Source organism: Aythya marila (assembly GCF_965140915.1).
Source record: "Aythya marila genome assembly, chromosome: 4".
Lineage (NCBI taxonomy): Eukaryota > Metazoa > Chordata > Aves > Anseriformes > Anatidae > Aythya > Aythya marila.
This window is the reverse complement of record NC_139045.1, coordinates 33980618-34001035: the sequence shown is the minus strand read 5'-3', so window position 1 is coordinate 34001035 and position 20418 is coordinate 33980618. Positions and strand designations below refer to the sequence as shown.

Genomic DNA, 20418 nt, shown 5'->3' with positions numbered 1-20418 from the left:
ATTTAGGGTTGGGATAAGACCTTCTCTGGGATGGCAGTGCTGCCCGTGACTTCTTGCCTCTTTTGTCCAGCATTACTGCAGCCATGATATTGTAACCCCTGTATTTTTAAGTAATCTGAGCTGGAGTAACAGCTGAAGAAAACTAAACAATAGTGAAAGACTCACTGCAGGTATACCTGAGGCTAACTCCTTAAATATCCGACACATTTTTTGTTAAGTATTTTAGGAGGTCTTGCACATTACACTAAAAACAAACACTGAAGTAAGGTGAAGCACCTGAAAGGTCACAAAGTTGCACTTTGAACAGGCATGTCCAACAGACCTTCCCTGTAAATCCAACAGTAAATCGTAGTATAACAGAGAAATAAATAAATGAGCAACAGGTTGGACTGAAAATAACACTCTCTGTTCCCCTGGAAGGAATAAACAAACGTTTACCTGGATTTCATGAGTGGGCCTTTGCCCAGCTTTGCCCAAGTCCAAAGGAAAGCCTTAAAATTCTGCAAAGCCACCTGTTGCTCCACGTGCTTGGAAACCTCAGGGAGAGCACGCCTCACCTCCAGCATCAGGGTTCTTCATCCTCAGCATCGGTCCCACCTGCCTCCAGAGGGCCAGTGGGGCTCCCGCAGAGGCACTGAGGAAGCCAGACGCTGCACAGCAATCACTGTAACACAGTCTTAAGCACTGGTAAGACCGTAAGGTAGATGGATATCTTACTGCTGTCTCAGACTTATAATCCAGCAAAAAGACTGGGTGTAATCATTTGAAAACAGCTATTGTCCGGGGACTGGGGTGGATTCAGATTTGGACAGCTGGCTCCTGAGCACTGACCCTTCACTTGTTAGACTGCTGTCAGAAAGTCAAACTCAGGAGTCCTATGATTTTATGATTGTGAGTTTTCAGGTGATTGGTAAAACACTCAGCAGTCTTCTGGCCAGCTACAGCATTTATGCAGCTGCATATCACATAACAGGAGATTAACCAGACATTAACCTATTGCAAATTATTTTCTGAATAAAATTGATGTGAAAATCAGCTACAAATCCACAGCATTCCCAATTTTAAGAGGTTAAGTCTGATGTTTTAGGTTAGTTACAAGAATTCTAAGCTACTACGTGATACCATAGTAAACTTACACATGCTATACAAGCTGGGTTGAGAGGGAGCTAATCTATTCCCTCTATCCCCAGGGAGTAAACAGGAATTAAGTTATGAACTCCAAACAGCCCCAAATTTGGTAAGTATTCTTCATAGGCTCAAAATTAGTATGGTTGGTAAAGAAATGGGATCCAAAAATGCCAAAGAACAAAATACTATCAAGAGTAGATAAAAAAAAAAATAAAATATATGATATAAATCAGCAGTTTTTAACAGGGCAATATCTCGGTTGCAGAATTGTAGTAGTGCTTAAATTTAGAAAACAATCTAAAATGATCCTTAATTTCAAACCGGTATCCAGAGCTCTAAAACAAAATCAGAAATTAAAAAATAAAAAAATCACCTATAGTTCTGTGTAGGTATATGTGAATTACAATACTTGCAACCGATAATTCCCTAGAACCAGATTTTTTTCTTTAAGAGATAATATTCAGATCCTGCCTTTTGCCTATCAAAAAGCAATTGTTATTTGTAAAGCTGAAGTCATGATACAGACAACTAAGCCAGAGCCTCATTTATCATTTCTAAAGCTCTGCCAGAGCCAGGACCAAACTGATCCTGACCCAACAGATCTTAATTTCATCCATGTTGCACGACATATTTGAGTCAGTAAGTGATACCAAGAACACATTACAAGACCATATGCTACCTCTGGTGGAAAGCAGAGAACATCAGCAGAAGGAAATGGGAAACCAGAAAGGACATGAAAGGACACAGCACAGAAAAAAATGGAGGTTTAAGAAAAATAAAATAGAAAGAGGTAAAGGAGAAGAAAACCCAGCAATTTTAGTAAATAGATATTTTAGTAAATAGATGTAAAAGACAAATGGAAAAAATGCATTAGATGCACTTCAAACAATGTAAGAGATCCCTTTTTTCCTGGTACAATTTGTGATTATTTCAAAGTAACACCACTTGCATAGTACTACCAGTGGTCTAGGCAGTGTGAGGACAGAAAAGACGCTGCAGTCGAAACGCACCTTGAATCATCAAAATCCTCCTCACCCAAGCCCATCATCTATGACTGCCTTTGCCTGAGCCCGCTCTGCACACCTTGCCAGCAGTACCTGCATTTCACAGCCTTGAGCTCCTCCACCCAGGTCCCAGCTTCACTGCTCAAGCTCTGCACTTGAGACAACCACTGCCTCCTTCCCAGCCCCCAAACCCATCCTCCTTTGTCCCGCTGCCCTCACACCAAACGTCTTGGAGCTTTCCTGCACACCCCTCCGCTGCCGCCTGCTTCTCCCCTCTGAACACAACCCTGGGCACTGCTCTGTACCAGCCACCAAAGGATCAAGCTGCTGAGTCTCCCTTGATACAGCCACAACAGCTTTTGGGAAGACTTTCCTGAGCCCTCACCGAGCATACGCACTTTATCGCTTGCTTCCACCTTTGCACAGATAAATGCGCCAACAAAATGCCACTTTCTCCTCCTTTGAAACTTTCCATCGTGTTTGCCTGGTGCCTTTGCCTCACTTGCTTCAGTGAGCTGACATCTGTTCTCATTAGCTATTTTACTGCTACCACAAATAGTGTGTCCCTTCCCCCAGTCTGCTGTATCTTGACATATATGAAAATTTTGAGCTATCTTGGTACAGACATATTTTTCACTTAAGTGTCTAGCACAATGGGTAAGAGATTTAGTTGAGCAAATTCTAGATAATAATATAGACATTTTATATATATACACACACATGGAATAAAGTGAAAAGCAATAATCCAAACAAGATCGTACAAGTATTAGTCCTACAAAAAGTGCATTCAGGCATGCACATTTTATTCTTCAAGAAACAAAGAAGGGAACAACAAGGACAGGATCTTAAAGCTTCCTTAAACTGATTACCCACTTTGGAAAGCAAACTATTGCTTTTTAGTAGAGCTGCGGTTGATGAAGAACCTCTAAACGTGAAGCTGAGTGTTGTCTTGCGCGTAAGAGGATTTGTACCTGGGTACAAATCTTGGAGACTCGCATGCCCAAGAGGATGAGTCACCAGTTTGACTGGGCAGACCAAGGGGAGAAAGCAAATAGAAAACAACAGTGGCAGGGGACAAGTTGTACAGGGACTGAAAAGAAGAGCACAAAATTACTTAGATTTGTCATGTATGACAGTATCAAACGGACATTGCACTTGCAAAGCAGTAGCCCTTCAAGGGTGGTTTCTGCAACAGCATTTGAGATACACTGAATTGGACCACGCAGTTTATCTAAATATACAAAGAAAGGAAGGCTGCAGCTGGTGAGAAAGAAGATAAAGGTCCCACCTTTACAGAGCAAAATAAGTTTTAGAAGCAGTTTCTGACAGCTCTGTCCCTGAGGAGATACAAAGTGATAGAAAGCTGTATCACTTGCTGTGAGCCTGAGGAATCAGTATACAGGTAGAATTTTTAATTTAAGTAACAAAGCTATGAAAAAATCCAAATATCTTTCTTATCCTCTACCAGCAGAAGCGTGCTTTTAGTGGAGAATAAGATGAGAGCCAGTGACTGAATTCAGCAGAACGAAACGGTAGGCAGAACGGAAATAATGACAGAGTTTGGCATTGCCAACACCATTCACAGCTGCTTACTAATTAATAAGTAACACTTTAATCTGACAGGATTGGACAGCTTAAAGACAAGGAATAAACGTGCATGAAGACTGATCTATGGCTATGTCACATTTTATTTGTCTTTGGCCAGACAAAAACATCCAAGCACATCTATAAATGCCAGCCACTCTTGCTCTTAGTTCACACTCAGTATACCCAAAAGAGAGGTAAAGTATAGGGATAAGGAAAAGCTCCAAAAGTACATTTTAATCTGCATAATTGTACATTTTTTTCATTGTGTTCATTTAAATGTATTTAAATTCTTTGATTTAAACTACTAATAAAACTATCTGTAACTAAATAAATATTTACTGCTTCGTACTTTGCTTGCTCATATGTCAGTTTCAGAAATGTTTGCATCTTGCCTCGTTTGGAACAGATCCCAATATCCAGCACAGTGTAATGCTGCCCCACGTTGCAGAGCACAGAGACGATGCATGTGAAGCAGTTTAACCTCTTGCTTTGAGTAGGATCATCAACTATACTCTGCCCAGCCCACTATGTTATTAATCTCCAACAAAGGCAATCTCACAACAACCCCCATCTTTCTCCAACATTTAACTACTCAGTTTTTCCCCAACATCTCTTATTCCAAATCATTTTTTCTGTACTGAAGTTGATTTCTCTTCATCATCCCCCCAGTGGCCATAAAAAACAAATTATCTTTCCTGTCCCATCCTTTATACCACTTTTTGAATTGGAAGTCTGAATATGTTTCTCTCTTCTACATTAACTTAAATTGTGTTTCTTCAACTCTTCCTTACAAATATATATATTTTTTTCCCTAAGCTTCTAATTATCTGTGTTCCTTGTGCTGTCTCTAGTCTGTATACACCTTTCTCTAGACACAACACATGAAATTTCGTGAACAACAGGCTGATGGGTTGAGCTCAAATGGGGTTACAACAGGCTGGTGGCCAGTCAGTAGTGCGGTTCCACAGGGCACCATTTTGGGGTCAGTTCTTCATAATTGATCTTAATGCAGGACTCAAATGCATACTAAGCAACTCTATAGATGATACTGAGTTAGGAGAAGCTGTTGACTCCCTCAAGGATGGAGACGCCTTGCAGAGAGACAGACAAGAGAGCTGGGCAATCACCAACTGCACATGATGAATCAGGAGCTAAGTGCTGCGTGCTGCACCTGCCTGCGATGGTGCAGTCCTGGACATAAATATAAACTGGGGGATGAGAGGCTGGAGAGCAGCCCTGCAGAAAGGGATCCAAGCATTTTGGGCAACAAGAAGTTGAACGTGAGTCAACAGTGTGCCCTGGCAGCCAAAAGGGCCAGCGTTACCATGGGGTGCATTGAGCATGATGTGGCTAGCTGGTCTAGGGGAGGGATTGCCCTGCTCTGCTCTACGCTGGCGTGGCCTTACCTTGAGTACTGTGTGCAGTTTTGGGTGCCACAATATAAGGAGGACACAAAACTATTAGAGAGTGTCCAAAAGAGAGCTAGGAAGATGACGAAGGGTTTAGAGGGGAAGAGTGGCTGAGGTCGATTGGTTTGCTCAGCCCCAAGCAGAGCAGGCCAAGGGGAGGCCTCATGGCGGCCTGCAGCTCCCTCACAAGGGGAGCGGAGGGGCAGGCGCTGAGCTCTGCTCTATGGGGACAGCGACAGGACCCGAGGGAACAGCATGGAGCTGGGACAGGGGAGGGTCAGGCTGGGGGATAGGGAAAGGTTCTGCACCCATAGGGTGGTCGGGCACTGTGACAGGCTCCCCGGGGCAGTGGTCACGGCACTGAGCCTGACAGAGTTCAAGAAGCCTTTGGACAATGCTCTCAGACATAGGGTTTGGTTTTTGGGTGGTCTTGTGTGGAGTTAATATGTAAAGGTCTGTGAAAAACAGGCAAAGATTATCAAGGGAAACAACAGAGACTTCCACACTGGAGATCTTAAAATGAGATGAGACATACCCATCGGGAAGGACACAGGTACCAGCAATCCTACCAACTGGCACAGGAAGGGAAGTGACCGATTCACGAGGTTGTCCCAGCCCCACCACCCTGACCAGCAGTACTGAAACCACAGTCAGCAGGCCCACGCTTGCCATCTCTGATGAGAAGGGAATAATACCTTTGTATCAGATTTGCCTATTTTACATTATTGACTCATTTAATGTTATGCAACCACAGTTCGCTCTTCTCAGCAGTTCCCAAAACAGCTGCTTTTTGTTATTTCATACCAGCATGCCTGAAATCTCAGTGTAACCCTCTGCACTTCACTGAAAATGCCACCGTGTTGATTTCAGAGACCAGCACCAAAAGTACTTCTGAATTCTGATTCTGTTCACAGAGGAGAACTTCCAAATCTGTAGTTACATATTTACTCTGGATTTTGTTATCCAAGTAATTAGTGAAATTGCAGACCCAGAACTAACCCTCAACAGGACCCTACTTCAGACACCCTTCCAGTATAATAGTAAACCATTCACAGCTACTTTCGGATAATGTTATTTCAAATAATTATGCACCCATTTAATGAGAATTCTTCGCAAAATTTGATGATAATTCTACATTCCCTCCTTATTATAGTTATGACTGGAGAAATCGAGCAGTGAAGTACAAAAACCTACAGGGAGGTGGCACTTCATAACAGCACTTGAACACATTTTATGGAACAGACAAATTCCTCTCATTGGCTCACTGCGTGCAGGATTCAGGACTGTGGATCCACAGCCACAGAGATCTGCTTGCAGGGATGGTCTTTGGAGCACTGATAAAAGGAGCAGCCTTGCAAAGACAGCGCAGAAGCTATCATAGCTGCCTCTCGGAAAAATTAAAGTGAAAGTCCAGATAAAATCTTGCATATTTTGAGGTCTGACCCAGCGACGAAGCTCAGGTTATGTACTTGTCTGATGAGACAGTGATGTTGTCCCCAGCAATCAAGAAGAGGAGGCACTGGGGAAGGTTTAGGAAGAGAAGACAGGAGGAATTAATCCGTTTTTAAGCTACGCTGAGCTTCGGGCTATGCATTTATGAAGAGATAACGGACAAAAGTGACAAAAGAAAGCTGAGTTCCAAAGTGCATTTTACAGGAATATTTAGGTTGTCAGGGAAAATGTCTAACACATTTGCTTGTTTCTCAGCAATCCTCAAAGTGATAATTAATTGAAAAATAACAGTTTCATAGGGGTACTCCTCCCCGTGTGGGAACAACTTTTACCAAATGCCAATTAGTGGTTTCCTGTTAAAATCAAATCAAGCTGTTTTTGATAAAGATTTTTAATGAGAAATGTCTAAAGTATGAAAATTTCCCCCACATATATTTCATATAAAATCCCAAACTGACATAATACAGCCTCACAGCTAACATTTTTGGTACATAAAACTCTCTTGTGTGCTTCTTCATTAATTTCAAAAGAAATGTATTTACTAAATATTTAAATCATCTGATAAACAAAGCCTTATAAAAAGCTTACAAAATAAAATTATAATTTTGATGAAAGCCAATCTTAATCAGTCCTTTTCAGATGCTCCCATAACTCATATTTTACTGATTATTTATTCATTCATCAAATGGATGGCAAATTCTATGATTTTTGAGCTGTTGTCTACTAAATGCATTGCTAGTTTCAACTATTCATCAAATAGATTTAAAGACTAGCAGTAAAATACCAACAAAGAATGCAAAGTATAGGTCACATACAATTCCAGCGCTTTTCACCTACAACTCCAGAACACCTGCAGCAACAGCACAATAGCAGCTTGAGCTGTTGGCATTGGTAATAATTTGGTTAAAAACAAAGTTAGGGAAACTTTGGAGAACAGATTTTGAAATCTTCCAATGTACCAGACTGAATGCTCTTGGCTATGATCACTGGTTTCTGCCTTGTGCCAAGTGACAACCTCCCTCCCAAGATACCCATTCTCATCCAACCTTCTGCAGGCGTTCCTCATCCAAGTCTTCTCTCCTGATTTTATTTGGGTTGATACCCAATACCAAGCCTGTTCTGTGATTTATGTGCCCTTCATTCTGATCATAACACTAAGCCATCCCGATTGGTCCTGATACAGTCCTATAGACATTTACTGAGTGTCAAATACCCTCTTTGTACCTACGTTGGAGACACGGCTACTCAACAACACATTCAGAGTTTCTCAAAATCATCAATAAGCAAACATTTTCACAGCACCTCTCATTCTGAATCTCAAGTGCTCGTGCTTCCACTTCATGCTAAAGAGTGCGCCATGCTTTAAATACTTCATTTTCATTCCTTCACTACTACTACTAGAGCTCCACTTCGTAAGTGCTGCACTTCCCTTTGTGGTCTTTCTTGTTAATTCAGTAGGCATTGGTATTTTTTCCAAGCAGCAAAACTTTTTGAGACACATTTCCTCACCTGCGTGATTTCCATATCCTCTGTTTTCATCAAGTCTCAAATGATTTCTCTCAAATGACTTTATTTCTTATAGATCCTACTGCCGCTGGTCTGTCCTTCATCTTCCACAAATCTTCTGCCCTGCTTACCAGAACAGCAATCCTATCTGCGAAACATAAGCTGGATGTTTGTCTTCTGCAGTTGTATCAACCACATTTTTCATCAGTTTATGATTAGTCATAAAAAAAAAGAATATAACCATGTTAATCAACTGCTTTACTAAATCACCCTGACCATTTCTAAAACGTCCTGTATGTACTACCCTGTGATATTAAGAACCTTTCCAGGGAAAATGCAACTCTGCAAAATTACCCATAAGCATGATTTGAATCATACGACCCGAGTATGTCTTCACAACTGACAGTGTGGCACATTTCTAAATTCTCCCAAAGCTGAAGTAGTTGTGTAAGAAATGCCAATAATGACTAAAACTGACACATGCCTCTCTGAGGAGATATGTAAATGACATGCCTGAATGTGCTTGGGCCACCTGCAGACCCAGAAGTTACACACAAGTTTCCTCAGCTTGCTTTCTTTCTAGGATGACAACCGCATGGCTTTGAGGCATGAGAATCATCCCACATTGGTATCTCCTCTGCTTCTTACTGACCAGTCTCCTCACAGGGGACGGACTGGTGTTGTAAGCTCATGTTTCACCATGTCTTCCTTCTCTTGCTCCTTCTGCAGGGATGTTATGCAGGGAAGAAGATTGCCATTACTCAAACATTAGAGCACTGGAGGAAGGGGGAGAAGAGCTACCCGAGTTTACACCCAGTGCACATAAATCACCCACGTCGATTTGCAGGAAGCTGTGTGGTACTGGGTGGCTCTCAAACATGCTGACTGGTGGCTTCACTTTGTTTTCCTGTTTGTTAAACACCACCTTCTTGCCTCTTGTGTACTTCTAAGGCTTATGTTTGCTCTAAATTTCCTTCAAAACCCACCGTGGATTGTTCTTTCTGCTAACATTTAACTCCAAAGTCTGCTTTTTGAGCCAGATATCCTTGCTACTTCTCACACTTAGTTTAGCAAAACACAGGTACTAAAAATGGAAAGCCATGCACTTGGGAATTGGTGGAAAAAAAGAAGGAAACAGGATTCAAAACAAAATACAAGTTACTAAGGTAATTCTGAAGCAAACTACATATGTGAGAACAAGGAGAAAGAACAACAAATTCACGTGCTAAGGCACAATCTGTGATTGAATAATTTTCCCTGTGACATTACTGGAGTAAACCACAGCTCTAGAATCAAGTTGAAACCTGTGAAGTGCCAAAGTAGCAGACAATCAAAAAAGCAACACGTCAGAAGAAAGTGCACAATTTGCAGAGTTTTAGCATCATTGCTCCTTCAAAACATGCTGTCGCACAGCGGACAGAGAATCTCAAATGTCTTTTTGTCACACGGAAGTAACATTTTCATATTTCTTTGATTTGCACACAAATTAGCTAACTTATGTCCGCTTACCTAACATTAATCACAGTCTGGAAGAGACGTAGGACAGCTGTACGATCCATCCTCTTTCTCAAACCAGGACCAGCTGCAGCCTCATCACTTCTGACAAATGTTTGTCTTAACTGATCTTTGAGACGCCCAGTGACAGAGCTCACATCTTTCCCAGACTAACTATTCTAGTTTTCCATTTCCTCACTTCAATCTTCCTTGCTGCTCATTACTTCTTGCCCTGCCTTTCACAGACACAGAAAGCAGATCATCTCCTCCTCCTCTTCTGCAACACTTCATGTTTCTGAAGACACCTGTATCTTCCTTCTTTTCAACCTTCCCTTCAGTCTTTTTTTTTGGACTAAACAATGCCAACTAACTCAATCTGTCTCCACCAGCCAAGGTTTTAAGACTGCTGATCACCCTCATTGCTTTACGTTAGGCTCTTCCAAATTGGCCCACAGTGTGCCTGTAGGCAACTATTGAGGGTTTTAACAAAAACTGCTGCTCGGCACAGTGAGCCTACCGTAATTTGCCCAAGGTAGTGTCAGAAATGGCAAGTCAAACCTTCACATCTTTTTACTCAGGTGGAAACTTTCTGAAGCAATGGCTCAGCTGAAGCTAAAAGGACAAGTTCCTCTTGCCTCTACAGCTTTCTGCAGTGAAGGGGAAGTGAGAAATGGAAACACACCATCACAGACTACAGGGTGAGGTTTCAGAAGGGCTCTGGTGATAACCAGCAGCTCTGGAAAGAGGAACGGTAGACACAGGCATACTTTCATAGCCAGGACTACTGTTTTACTGTGCGGAAATGGACTCACAACACTGAGGAAGGAAATGCAATAATTTGGTGGTTCAGGAAAAAACAAAACATTGAGAGCTGTGCAAAGAGAATTTTGGAAACAGCAAAGGGGATTCTGGTCTGCTCCAGCATAAGGAGACAAAAGAATAAACAGAGGTGTAATGGGCTTGCTTGCTTGCTTTTATGCATCTTTGTGGGTGACAAAGTTAAACAATTCATTTCAGGATCGGTAGGAGAACAGGTTGTTAAATTTAAATTCCCCACAAGGCAGAGAAGTGCTGTACCAGGACACCGGGGTAAAAAGGGGAGTCATCTTTGGTCCCAGGGCATCAAGAAGACAGAGCTGTGCTCTATCCTGAGAGCATCCTAGAGGTGAAGCCCTAGTAACAGAAAAGTTTGAGAGCTCATGGGCACTGCAGCCTGAATCCACAGAAGACAGCCAGCCAACACCTGGCAGACAGCACCCAAGCAGGATCTACTGCTTTGCTTCAGTTGCATCGCATAATAATGGCACAAAGGTTGGAGATTTTTTTTTCACCTTTTCTGGGAGGACCTAAACCTTCTTCTGTGAAGGCTCTGATCGCCTCTCTTAGCCTTTTGGTGCTAACCAAAGCAAAAACCCAAGTGCACAACATGGCCAGCTCAGGACAGAGCACCTTTTGAGCCTGTGCAACGAGAGATGTATAGGGCCAAAAATCAGACAAAACCTCAGAGAGCCTGCATGCACAGTGCCGCCACGTGACGCCAGGCAGGCCGGGGCACGTACTCCCAGCAGGAGACTTGAAAAGTTGCAACTCCTTTGCAGAGCTGGCAGCCGAGGGTGTTATGCCATGAATGGTACGATGGAGCATCCAGCAGATGAAACAGGGAAGTCTGGAGTTCAGCAGGCCTTTGCCAAAAGCCTGAAAGGCTGTTCCTGGAGGAAAGACAAACGGGGCTGGCAGCTGGATGCGAGTCAGAAGGCAGAGCTGAAACTAGCAAAACTTGAAAAAACAAAGAGGGACTGAGAACAGGAACCTGATTATGAGTTTGATTACAGATTGCTGCATGTGACTTGTGTGCTTTTGGACTGCTGCAGTGCGCCTTCTTGAGCTGACATCATGTATGAAACAAAATTGTCAGCAAAATGCAAAGTACAAGAACAGTCTTTCAATACTGTTTTTTAATCAATGCCTGAGAGATTACCAACCCTCTTCAAAATTCTGCATTTTTTCATCGTTCCCAAAGAGTTTCTTAATTGTTGGTTCAAGTGACTGTTCAGATAGTTACCTACACTATTCTTGAGGATGGTTCAGATGAAACCTTAGTGGGTTCAGGAGCAGGACAAGGGCAGTATCTTGTAACATGGAGGAAAACAGACACAGAAGTAGGAAAAAATCATTGCTGAACAAATTAGTTTCTTTCAAGATCCCAAAGAGGAAGATTGCTTTTTTTTTTTTTTTTTTCCAGGGTGGGGAGGTGGTGCAGCAACAGCACTGCCTTAAACACAGCTGGCCCTCACTCAGGAGGAACTCTTCTGAAGAGTCACCAACATGGACTCTGTGCAGCAACATGGATATTCCCCTTTGAACCATCTTAGAGTACAGGCCAAATTTATGTGACCTAACGAAATCACACCACAAGGCAGCATGGTTGCAGGCTACAACCTCTTACAGTTCTATTATTGACTTGGGCTCAATATGCCGTACACTGCAAACAAGAGCAAGAAAATCAGTGGCACTTTCTCTGCTAGGAGAAAGCACAGATTTTAACACAATCTCATAATTTGAGGGATTTCTATCTAACACAAATGTTTTCTTAAACTATAGCATCTAGAAAAGTAAGAATGCTCTTTGAAACAATACTAGTGACAGCCAAATCAATGATAGGTACCACTACTAGGTTAGTCCAGCTAAAATCCAAGAAAAATTGACAACATAAGATTTTGTTTTACAAAACCATAAAAAAATTCATTAAACTGCAGTGTATTGGTAAAAGTCTCGCAGAAGAACTAACATGAACCCAGCTGAATTTTCAAGTTAAAAAAAAAAAAGACTTGATTTCTTGATTCCGTAAGAGGAAAATGCTCCATAATAAACGCAAATAAAAATGCAGTTGAAGTCAATTGGCATTTCAAAAGGCCTCGCAGTTAAATTTTAAATGAAAAATAAAAATTAACCATACATGTACTCAAAATTGCTTAATGGTTTCTTACACAGAGGATTTTTTTTTCCTTTCAAATTTATGAAACCTTGTTCAGCAGTAAGTTGGTAGACCAGGAGGTGCTGTATTTAAGTTCTTCTTAGTTTTCAGTTTTTCCTATACTTGTATTTTTTTTCTCTTCCTTTTCTCCCAACTGCTTTCTTTCTCTCAAAAAGATATTAAAAAAATATAATATAAACACATAAGCTGCAGTAACTGAAAATAATATCATAGTTTCAAATCTCTACTAGTATAAGTTATTAAACAGAAAATGGAAAGCTGGGCAAAAAGGTGAAATATTGTATCTTATTACTGATTCTCTCATTTAATCTATTTTTCAGATTATTGAAATATTTTAATGTATAAAAAATAAGGAGATGTGCAAGCAAAGACTACAAATCACACACAGCATCTTGTGCATGAAGTGTCTTACATATGTAAATGTATGCAAAACCAAGATTCAGATTTCACAGGCAGTCTCTGCAGACAGAGCGATGAACTATGTAATTTGCAAGGTGAAATCTACTTTATTTCCCTTCAATATCTGAAGGGTACTTCAGCAAGCTCTCTGCTTACTGTTGTGGGGGAGCAGAGCTGCTAGGTCTCAGAACTGCTTTATATGGGAGCTGAGGCAGGAAGGGATCCTGGTCCTACACCAAAAAGGTGTTGACCTTTCTGTCCTGTAAGCATATATAACGCATCACATAGCAGAAGAGGGACCTTCAGTGCTCATGCAGCAGCAGCAGGAGGGCTGCTCGGTCACTAGGTCACACCAGAGGGGCAAGGACGAACCTGCCTATAAAAGGGTCAGTGAAGTGGTGGGATGGGGTCCTCTCAAGCCACACCACACAAAACGTTTCCCTTCTCCAGCTTTTCAGCACGGAGTGTGGTGTGCAGCAAGAGTGAAACTGGGAGGCTGCTGCCTTGCTGGGCACAGCTGGTGGTGTGCGAGAGGCTGCACTGAGCACCTGTGTGGGGCTACAGGGTCTGAGCACGATCCCCCCAGGCTGCTGTGGGGACGGGCGTGAGCAAGGAACGGCAGCGCGAGGTGAGAGTCGAACAAAAATGTCTCGTGCGGAAGTGAGAGACTCGACAAATCTGATCACAGCGTATGCTGGAAGAAACTTCACAACTCATGAAGTCATTCTGGTCCATAATTAACTGAAAATTAATTACAGAATCTTGAAAAGAGCATAAACCAAAAATGGGCCAGCATACCTTCATAGTGCAGTTGCTCACTCTGAATCTCTTCCAATAATTAAGTCTAGCATATGGCACTGGAGCTTAAAAAAAAACAACAACCACACAACAAACAAACTATGATTCCCAAAAAAGTTTGAGAGTCCTGCCTGCTGAAGGGATGTGTCTGTCTGCAGTGCACAGGCACACTTTCTAGAAATGAGTAGGATGAATTAATTTGGTATTTGGCAACTTCAGCTTCGCAGAAATTACAGGTTGCAGATGCTTCTTATGAAATCAAAACAAAAATCGAGAAAAGAACGCAATTAGGTAAATTATTTGCTGACTTGATGAATAATTCTCTAAAGACTATTAGAGGATAAGAGCATGGAGAACTCTACAATTTTTCAACAAACAAAAGGAGGAGGTAAACAATAAAACTGCTACATTAATTTGGTTGAGCATTCATAAAAAGGTGTAGTTTGTAGCACTGAATTACACGTATTTTTGTAAAAGGTGCTTAAAGCATGGCATGCTGCCACACATCAAAATATTATTTTTTGTATAGAAAAAATAGTTAGCATGCTGGGAAGTTGAAGATATCTGATCAAAACAAACCCGCAACACTTTGGCACAGTAAACAAAAGAAAGAACATTAAAAAAATTTTGAGAAAGAATATGACTGGAAAAAAAATACACCAAAGATCAGTAGACTGATCAGAGATTGAGCAAAAATGTGTTGCAGGAAACATGGAAAAATCTTTCTGATTTCCAGTTTTCTACTACAGAGATGCGTATCTTCAGTTACAGTAGGAAGACAATCAGAAAATTTCACATTACAAGATGTTTTCTCTTTGTTTTCTAAAACACCCCATTGTGGTAACTGGGAGCTGGGTGGCAGCCTAGGGTGCAGCCTCCCTGTGGACAGAGAGGGATGCAGAGAGAGTCAAGTTTTTTTTTCCAGCCCATGGGAGACAGCAGCTTGTTCTGTACAGCAACAGTTCTTCTGTATCAACTGCTTTATTCCCCCATCAAAGCGAGGGCATAAATCACTGTAATCATCCGCAAGTAGAAAAGAAATGTCCATGGCTTCAGCAGCTTGCCCACTCCTCAGCCCTGAGCTACGCTTATGACCCTTTTGCATATCATCTTGCTGTTTTCCCCATGAACCAGACACATCGGCATCTCCAACGCCGTTTGTTTTTTGTGTTTACCTTGGCTTCCAATTGGAGGGTGAGAGCTTAAATTAGATCTACCACACAAAGAGCACAGCACTGTGCAGTGTGACTCAGCTAGAGAGAGTACTATGCTGCAAATAGGATTTGAACTAAATCACATTTATAAATTCATTTTCCTCCAGCTCTTTACTGCTCACAATGCCTAACGAAATACTTGCATGTTTTTGTTATATGTCCAAACCAGAAACAGGTAAAAGTCAATTTTTATTGGAGTAGTGTATATCCTTGGCAAAAGTAGGCTGTCCACTGCTGAAACTACAAGCTTTCATGTATCTTCATAACAACGTGAACACACACTGTATACTCAAGTTAATTATGAAAAATTGTTTCTTAGTACCAAACCTTGGAAAATTCTGTGAAAAGAAAATTACTGTTTCCAAGTCTGCATTAATAACTACTCTTGCCACTTCAGCCTCTTTTTTTTCATTATGATCTCCATCAAATCTGAAATCCCTGAAACAGCACACATAAATTCCCAAAATTAAGTCTGAGATACCGTGTTGCTCCTCCAGAGATGCCCGATGCAAAGTGCACCACCGAGGAAGGAGGACTTAAGCTGTTAATGGCTTTAAGCCATCAACGTTTCCTGCCAGACTGGGGCCAGCTGAAAGACTGAAAGGTCTGTTAGCATGATTTGGCAGCCCTGTCTCTGGGCTGCAGCCACCTTCTCTCTGGCAGACCTCCCCCTGCCTCCAACCTGGCCTTTCTCTACTGAACCATGCACAAGGCACCATATTGCATCCCTACCCGCAGCCACGTCCCTCCCATCTCCTCCACCGCAATGATGGGAGGACTCTTTTATGCCATTTAAGTTCCCTTATGTGGCAGAAAGGGATTGAATCAGGAGTGAGAATTTCATCTTAGTTTCTCTAAGTGAAGGAAATCACCAAAACAGTTAAAACCACAAAGCTCATCTGCACGCCTCTATGACTGCATTGTAGAGATAGACTCTGCCTCCTAGGTCATTAAATGAAGATCTGGAATTGCAAACAAATCCCAGCAGACTACCAAGATCCAACAGAAGGGAAGTTTTTTCAACATATTCCTCGTTTACAGTACACTGGCAAGTGGTAAAAGCAACCCCATTGCACTAAGTTTACCCCCAACAATCTGTCCTGTTCTCCTTTAGGAATCAGAAACAAGGGGCCTAGGGGGAAATGCAGCATCTCAAAACTGGTAGAGGGAGTGAAAAAAGTCCTAATGCAGGAAAAGGATAGGGCTACTCTGGAAAACCAGTGAAGAACAGCTTGCTTGAGCATTTCTGCCAGAAGATAAGGCACAAAAAGAAAATGGGGAGGTAGAAAAGGCGTCAGGAAGCACACGAGCCTTCATTTTGCATAGAACCTATGAAAGACAAGCAGCTAAATCTGTCTATAGAAATAAGCTAAATTAGTTCTAACAATAGGTCCAGGTGGATAAAAAAAATAATTGAGAGAGAGGAAAGAATCTGGAGGAATTATGTGACCATGTTATAACTTTCTGGAACAGTAAAAACATCCTAAGGAAATGGTTACTCTGTGCATCAGGGAAAGGACCTGTAGCAGTACCCAAACCCCCAGTCACAGGCTCTATAATAAACCAGAGAGTTGGGGGAAAAAGTGATTTATAATACAATTTGCTCAGGGAGATGACTCGTAACAAGATGCCTACTGAAGCACAGCCAGAATTGTGTAGACATTGTAATTGAAGAATTAAAACAATGGAAAAAACTATTATAAGTTTTGTTAAAATACAGTTTTCAAGATACTTTTAATTATTAAGACAAGTTTTTGCCTTTTGTTATCGGCATATGAAAGACAGAGTAACATCATCAAAATAATTGCATACACAAACAGTTGCAGAAATGAATCAATATAAGTTGATGTGGATAAGCTGATGCCGAATAAGCATCAACAAAAAAGTTGAGAGGTTTCACTGTGTGTGCATTTGTTTTCCATGATGGTATAAAATGTTTTTTAGTATTCTAGAGAATGCTCATCACCAAAAAAAATTATGCAAGCCTTGAAGCCTTAACACTTTTAGCTATATGAGATTCCAGTAAAATTACTGTCATCATAAAACACCCACTTTTCTTTTTTCTGAGCCATAGAATACGTATCTCCAAAAGCTGATTTAGAATGACAATAGAGTTTATTAGCTATTAAGCACTTCTTCAGGATAATTCCACCTTAAACTTCTGAGATTATGCAGCTGCCAGAACTATAAAAAGGCTGCTGCACATTTCCAATATTTTTGCCTAATCAAATTAAGAGACCAAACTATTAATATTCTACTTACCTCCTAGATTCATTCCAGCTTGCAGACATTTCTGTAATCGACAGGCTGGGCAGTTCTTCCTCCGAATCTTATCAATTATGCAGTCGTTCCTTCCCGCACACAGATAATTGTGCTGTCCTGAATGAACCAAAAACCAAAATGCTTTATTAGAGTATGTATTTAAATAATTCCCATTTCTTTTCCTCTCATTTTGCAGTCACTTTGGGTTTCTTATTAATGCAGAAATTCCCAATCCCATTCTTTGGTCTTCCCAATAACCTTGGTAACTTATCACGGGCCTTACTATGAGCTTTTCTTCTGCTTAATTTGGGAAAGAGCTCTTTCGTCCAAGCGGGACTTCACTTTTTTTTTTTTTTTTTTCTTTTCTTCATACAACAAATGATTGATCTTTTTTCAAATATCCTTACATGTGCAGTACAACAAAGCAGCTCAGTAACTCTTAGTTTGTTATAAACCCAAGGGCCAGTCTCGTGTCAAAGAAGTTCACAACCTGAGGCAGAAACACCAGGTGGAAGTTGATGTTCTGAATACACTCCATTTTCTTTAACCTGTTCACAGAGTGCTTGATTTTTGATTTAATACCTTCTTCTATATAGCAGATTTCTGAAGGGTTTACCAAAGCAGGTTTAAATCACAACATATTACTTCAGTTCTGTAAAGCCCCACAGAAACATTCATGAAGAGACAGCAGGTATTTAATACACAACATTTAGCAGAAGGGAAATACATGGCAAGAAGGAAAATAGGCTGGCATTTAACAACTTGAAGACTCAAAAGGAGTTTTGCTTTGTGGGAGTAATGTAGGTAGAGCAAATGGATGCGGTGTGCCAAGCAAGGGCAGCACCACATACATGGACTTTTCAAAATAAGGTGCTTGAATCGGATGTGGAAGAAAGGAAGCCACAAGGGGTTAGTGCAGCATGACAGGAAAAGAAAGAGGAAGATTATTTGAGCTGCCCGAATCCAGAGGTGGCACACTGGAATGCGGGGCGGCCACAACAAGCAGCTTGCAGCAGATGTGACAAAAAGTGATACAAAGAGCTTCCAGAAGGATGAAAGGAAAGGACACAGCTCACAGAAGTACAACACTGCAGGATTTGCCAGCACCTGAAATTTGAAAAAATAGTCCAGTATAAAATACAACAGTGTGCTGCAGGTGTACATAGCTGGCACTGGAGAACTACCAAGCCCTGGGGAGAGGCATTTTAGAAAGAAGGTAAGAAACTCATTAGTCCGTAAACTACACACAAGTCAGTAACAAAGACACACAAGACAGAGGAAAACATTAGGATTGTAACTGCAGTTACACCAAGGAGGAACAAAATAGAGAGACTCCTAAACCAAAACCCAAATGACAATGAGATGTGAAGAAAACCAGGAACTGGACAAAGAGCATGAATGTCCATGTCAACAACTGAAGCAAGTGACAGCGGTGCAAGAGGCTGGTGCATACAGGGAAGAGGAAGCAAAGACTCAATAAGGGGACAAAGGCTCAATAAGGGGACAAAGCTGCTGCAGAACAAGAGGTTTAAGATATTTTTGCCAAGACATTTTCCACAATACACAAATGCCTCCTCGGGGAAAGTCAAAGAGAATATTCATGGGACACAGGAGACCTGGCTTCTATTTTAGGTTCTTTCAGGAATTTGCCTTACGACTTCAGATAAGTAATTTTCTATCTCTACATCTGATTTCCTTTCACCCCTACCCAACGTTATCTATTTAGACAGTGAACTCAAATTTGGGCTATTTCTTGCACCTCTTCACTGAGCATCTCACACAAAGATTGGTTCAACCTTATTTGAGTAAGCAAAGTGTTACTGTAATACCACAAAGTTATTGTCACTTAGATAATAATGTTTTAGATGTCTAACCACCAAGCAGATTGACAAGTCAGTGCTTTTATTAAGGGACTTCACCTAGCACTGTGGCACTGCCAAAAAACAATAAAACGTGGGCAAGATAATTCATGAAATGAAGCTCATGAAGTTATGCCAGACAAGTTCAAGATGAACAATAATTTAGTGACAGCATCAATATCCATCAGCTGATCTTTAAGTAGGCCTGCTAAAATAATAAAAAGATAAAATTCTTAGCTAATCACAGACTGAAAACCTGCTTATCAAGTAATGTTTATAGTATGGAGCGATCTGTACAAAAACCAGATACAGAAGAGAAGAATGTGCTTAATTCCTATTTGCATTTTTGCTCTGTACTGAACACATCTCCTAAAGAAGCAGCAGCATGAAAGTGAAATTAAAGTGCAAAACACAAGTGTTTAAAATAACGGTACACAGCATAAAGATGGTTTATATATCTTTACAAACACTGGTATCTGGATTCTTATACTGATTTCGTGGAGAGAAGGGAAAAACGGTTATTTTTTTGTGAGAAATGTAAGTACGATTGTTCAGTGCTCATACAATGTCCTTTGTACATCACAGAGTACTGCAATACCATTTTTAGGCTTTCACAGGCGGGTGCAGGCTATTAATATGACAAGTCAGCTCTAATGCTGCAGAATGAACCCCATTGCAGAATCTCCCTGAAGGCAGTTTGTTCTATGAAACTGTACACCTGTTAAGTCAACATTTTTCATTACTGCTTTCAAAAGCTAATGAGTTTAATAAAAAGAGGTTAACATTTATGTACTCCACAATAATTACTTGGGTCACATTCTTAAATATTGTAGAAACATTTATGTGCCTCAATCACTGTCACATGGTGACTTCATAAGGAATCCTCCCACTATAGCTGACTACTTCCATAAGTCACCCTTCAAACGGCTTAGGTAGCCTGTAATTATTACTTTCTAACCCATCAACTCTAGGCTAAATAATTTCAGAAAATATAATTTAGTAAAGGCTCCTCAGTTTTTGAATCGCGTATCTCTGAATGCTAACATATGGTACAAAATCTGTAAGTAGTTTTTCTAGTAAGCAAATGTCTTCTGTAGATTAGAGAGATCGTCAAATTTCTTTTATTTTCTTGTATTTATTAATTAAATAACCATAGCCATCTTAAAACTTACATTAATCAAAATAACTTGAAAACCCTTAAAGAAGAGAAGAGATCAGTGTTTAGGCAAACCTTCTATGTAGAGCACAGTATCACATACTAAAGAAACATTTTTCACCTGAAAATGATTTTTTATCGCCACCTATTATGAA

General features: G+C 40.8%; 1 protein-coding gene across 3 annotated transcripts in view; it reads right to left on the bottom strand.

Moving 5' to 3' along the window:
* Positions 1–20418, bottom strand: part of NR3C2 (nuclear receptor subfamily 3 group C member 2) — a gene marked incomplete at its 5' end in the record, with an annotated part of 199046 nt that overhangs the window by 36622 nt on the left and 142006 nt on the right. For all 3 annotated transcript variants that reach the window (XM_082759542.1, XM_082759543.1, XM_082759541.1), the window contains one exon: positions 17249–17365. In XM_082759542.1, coding sequence (XP_082615668.1) covers positions 17249–17365 — 117 coding nt within the window. The remainder of the gene's footprint in view (positions 1–17248; positions 17366–20418) is intronic.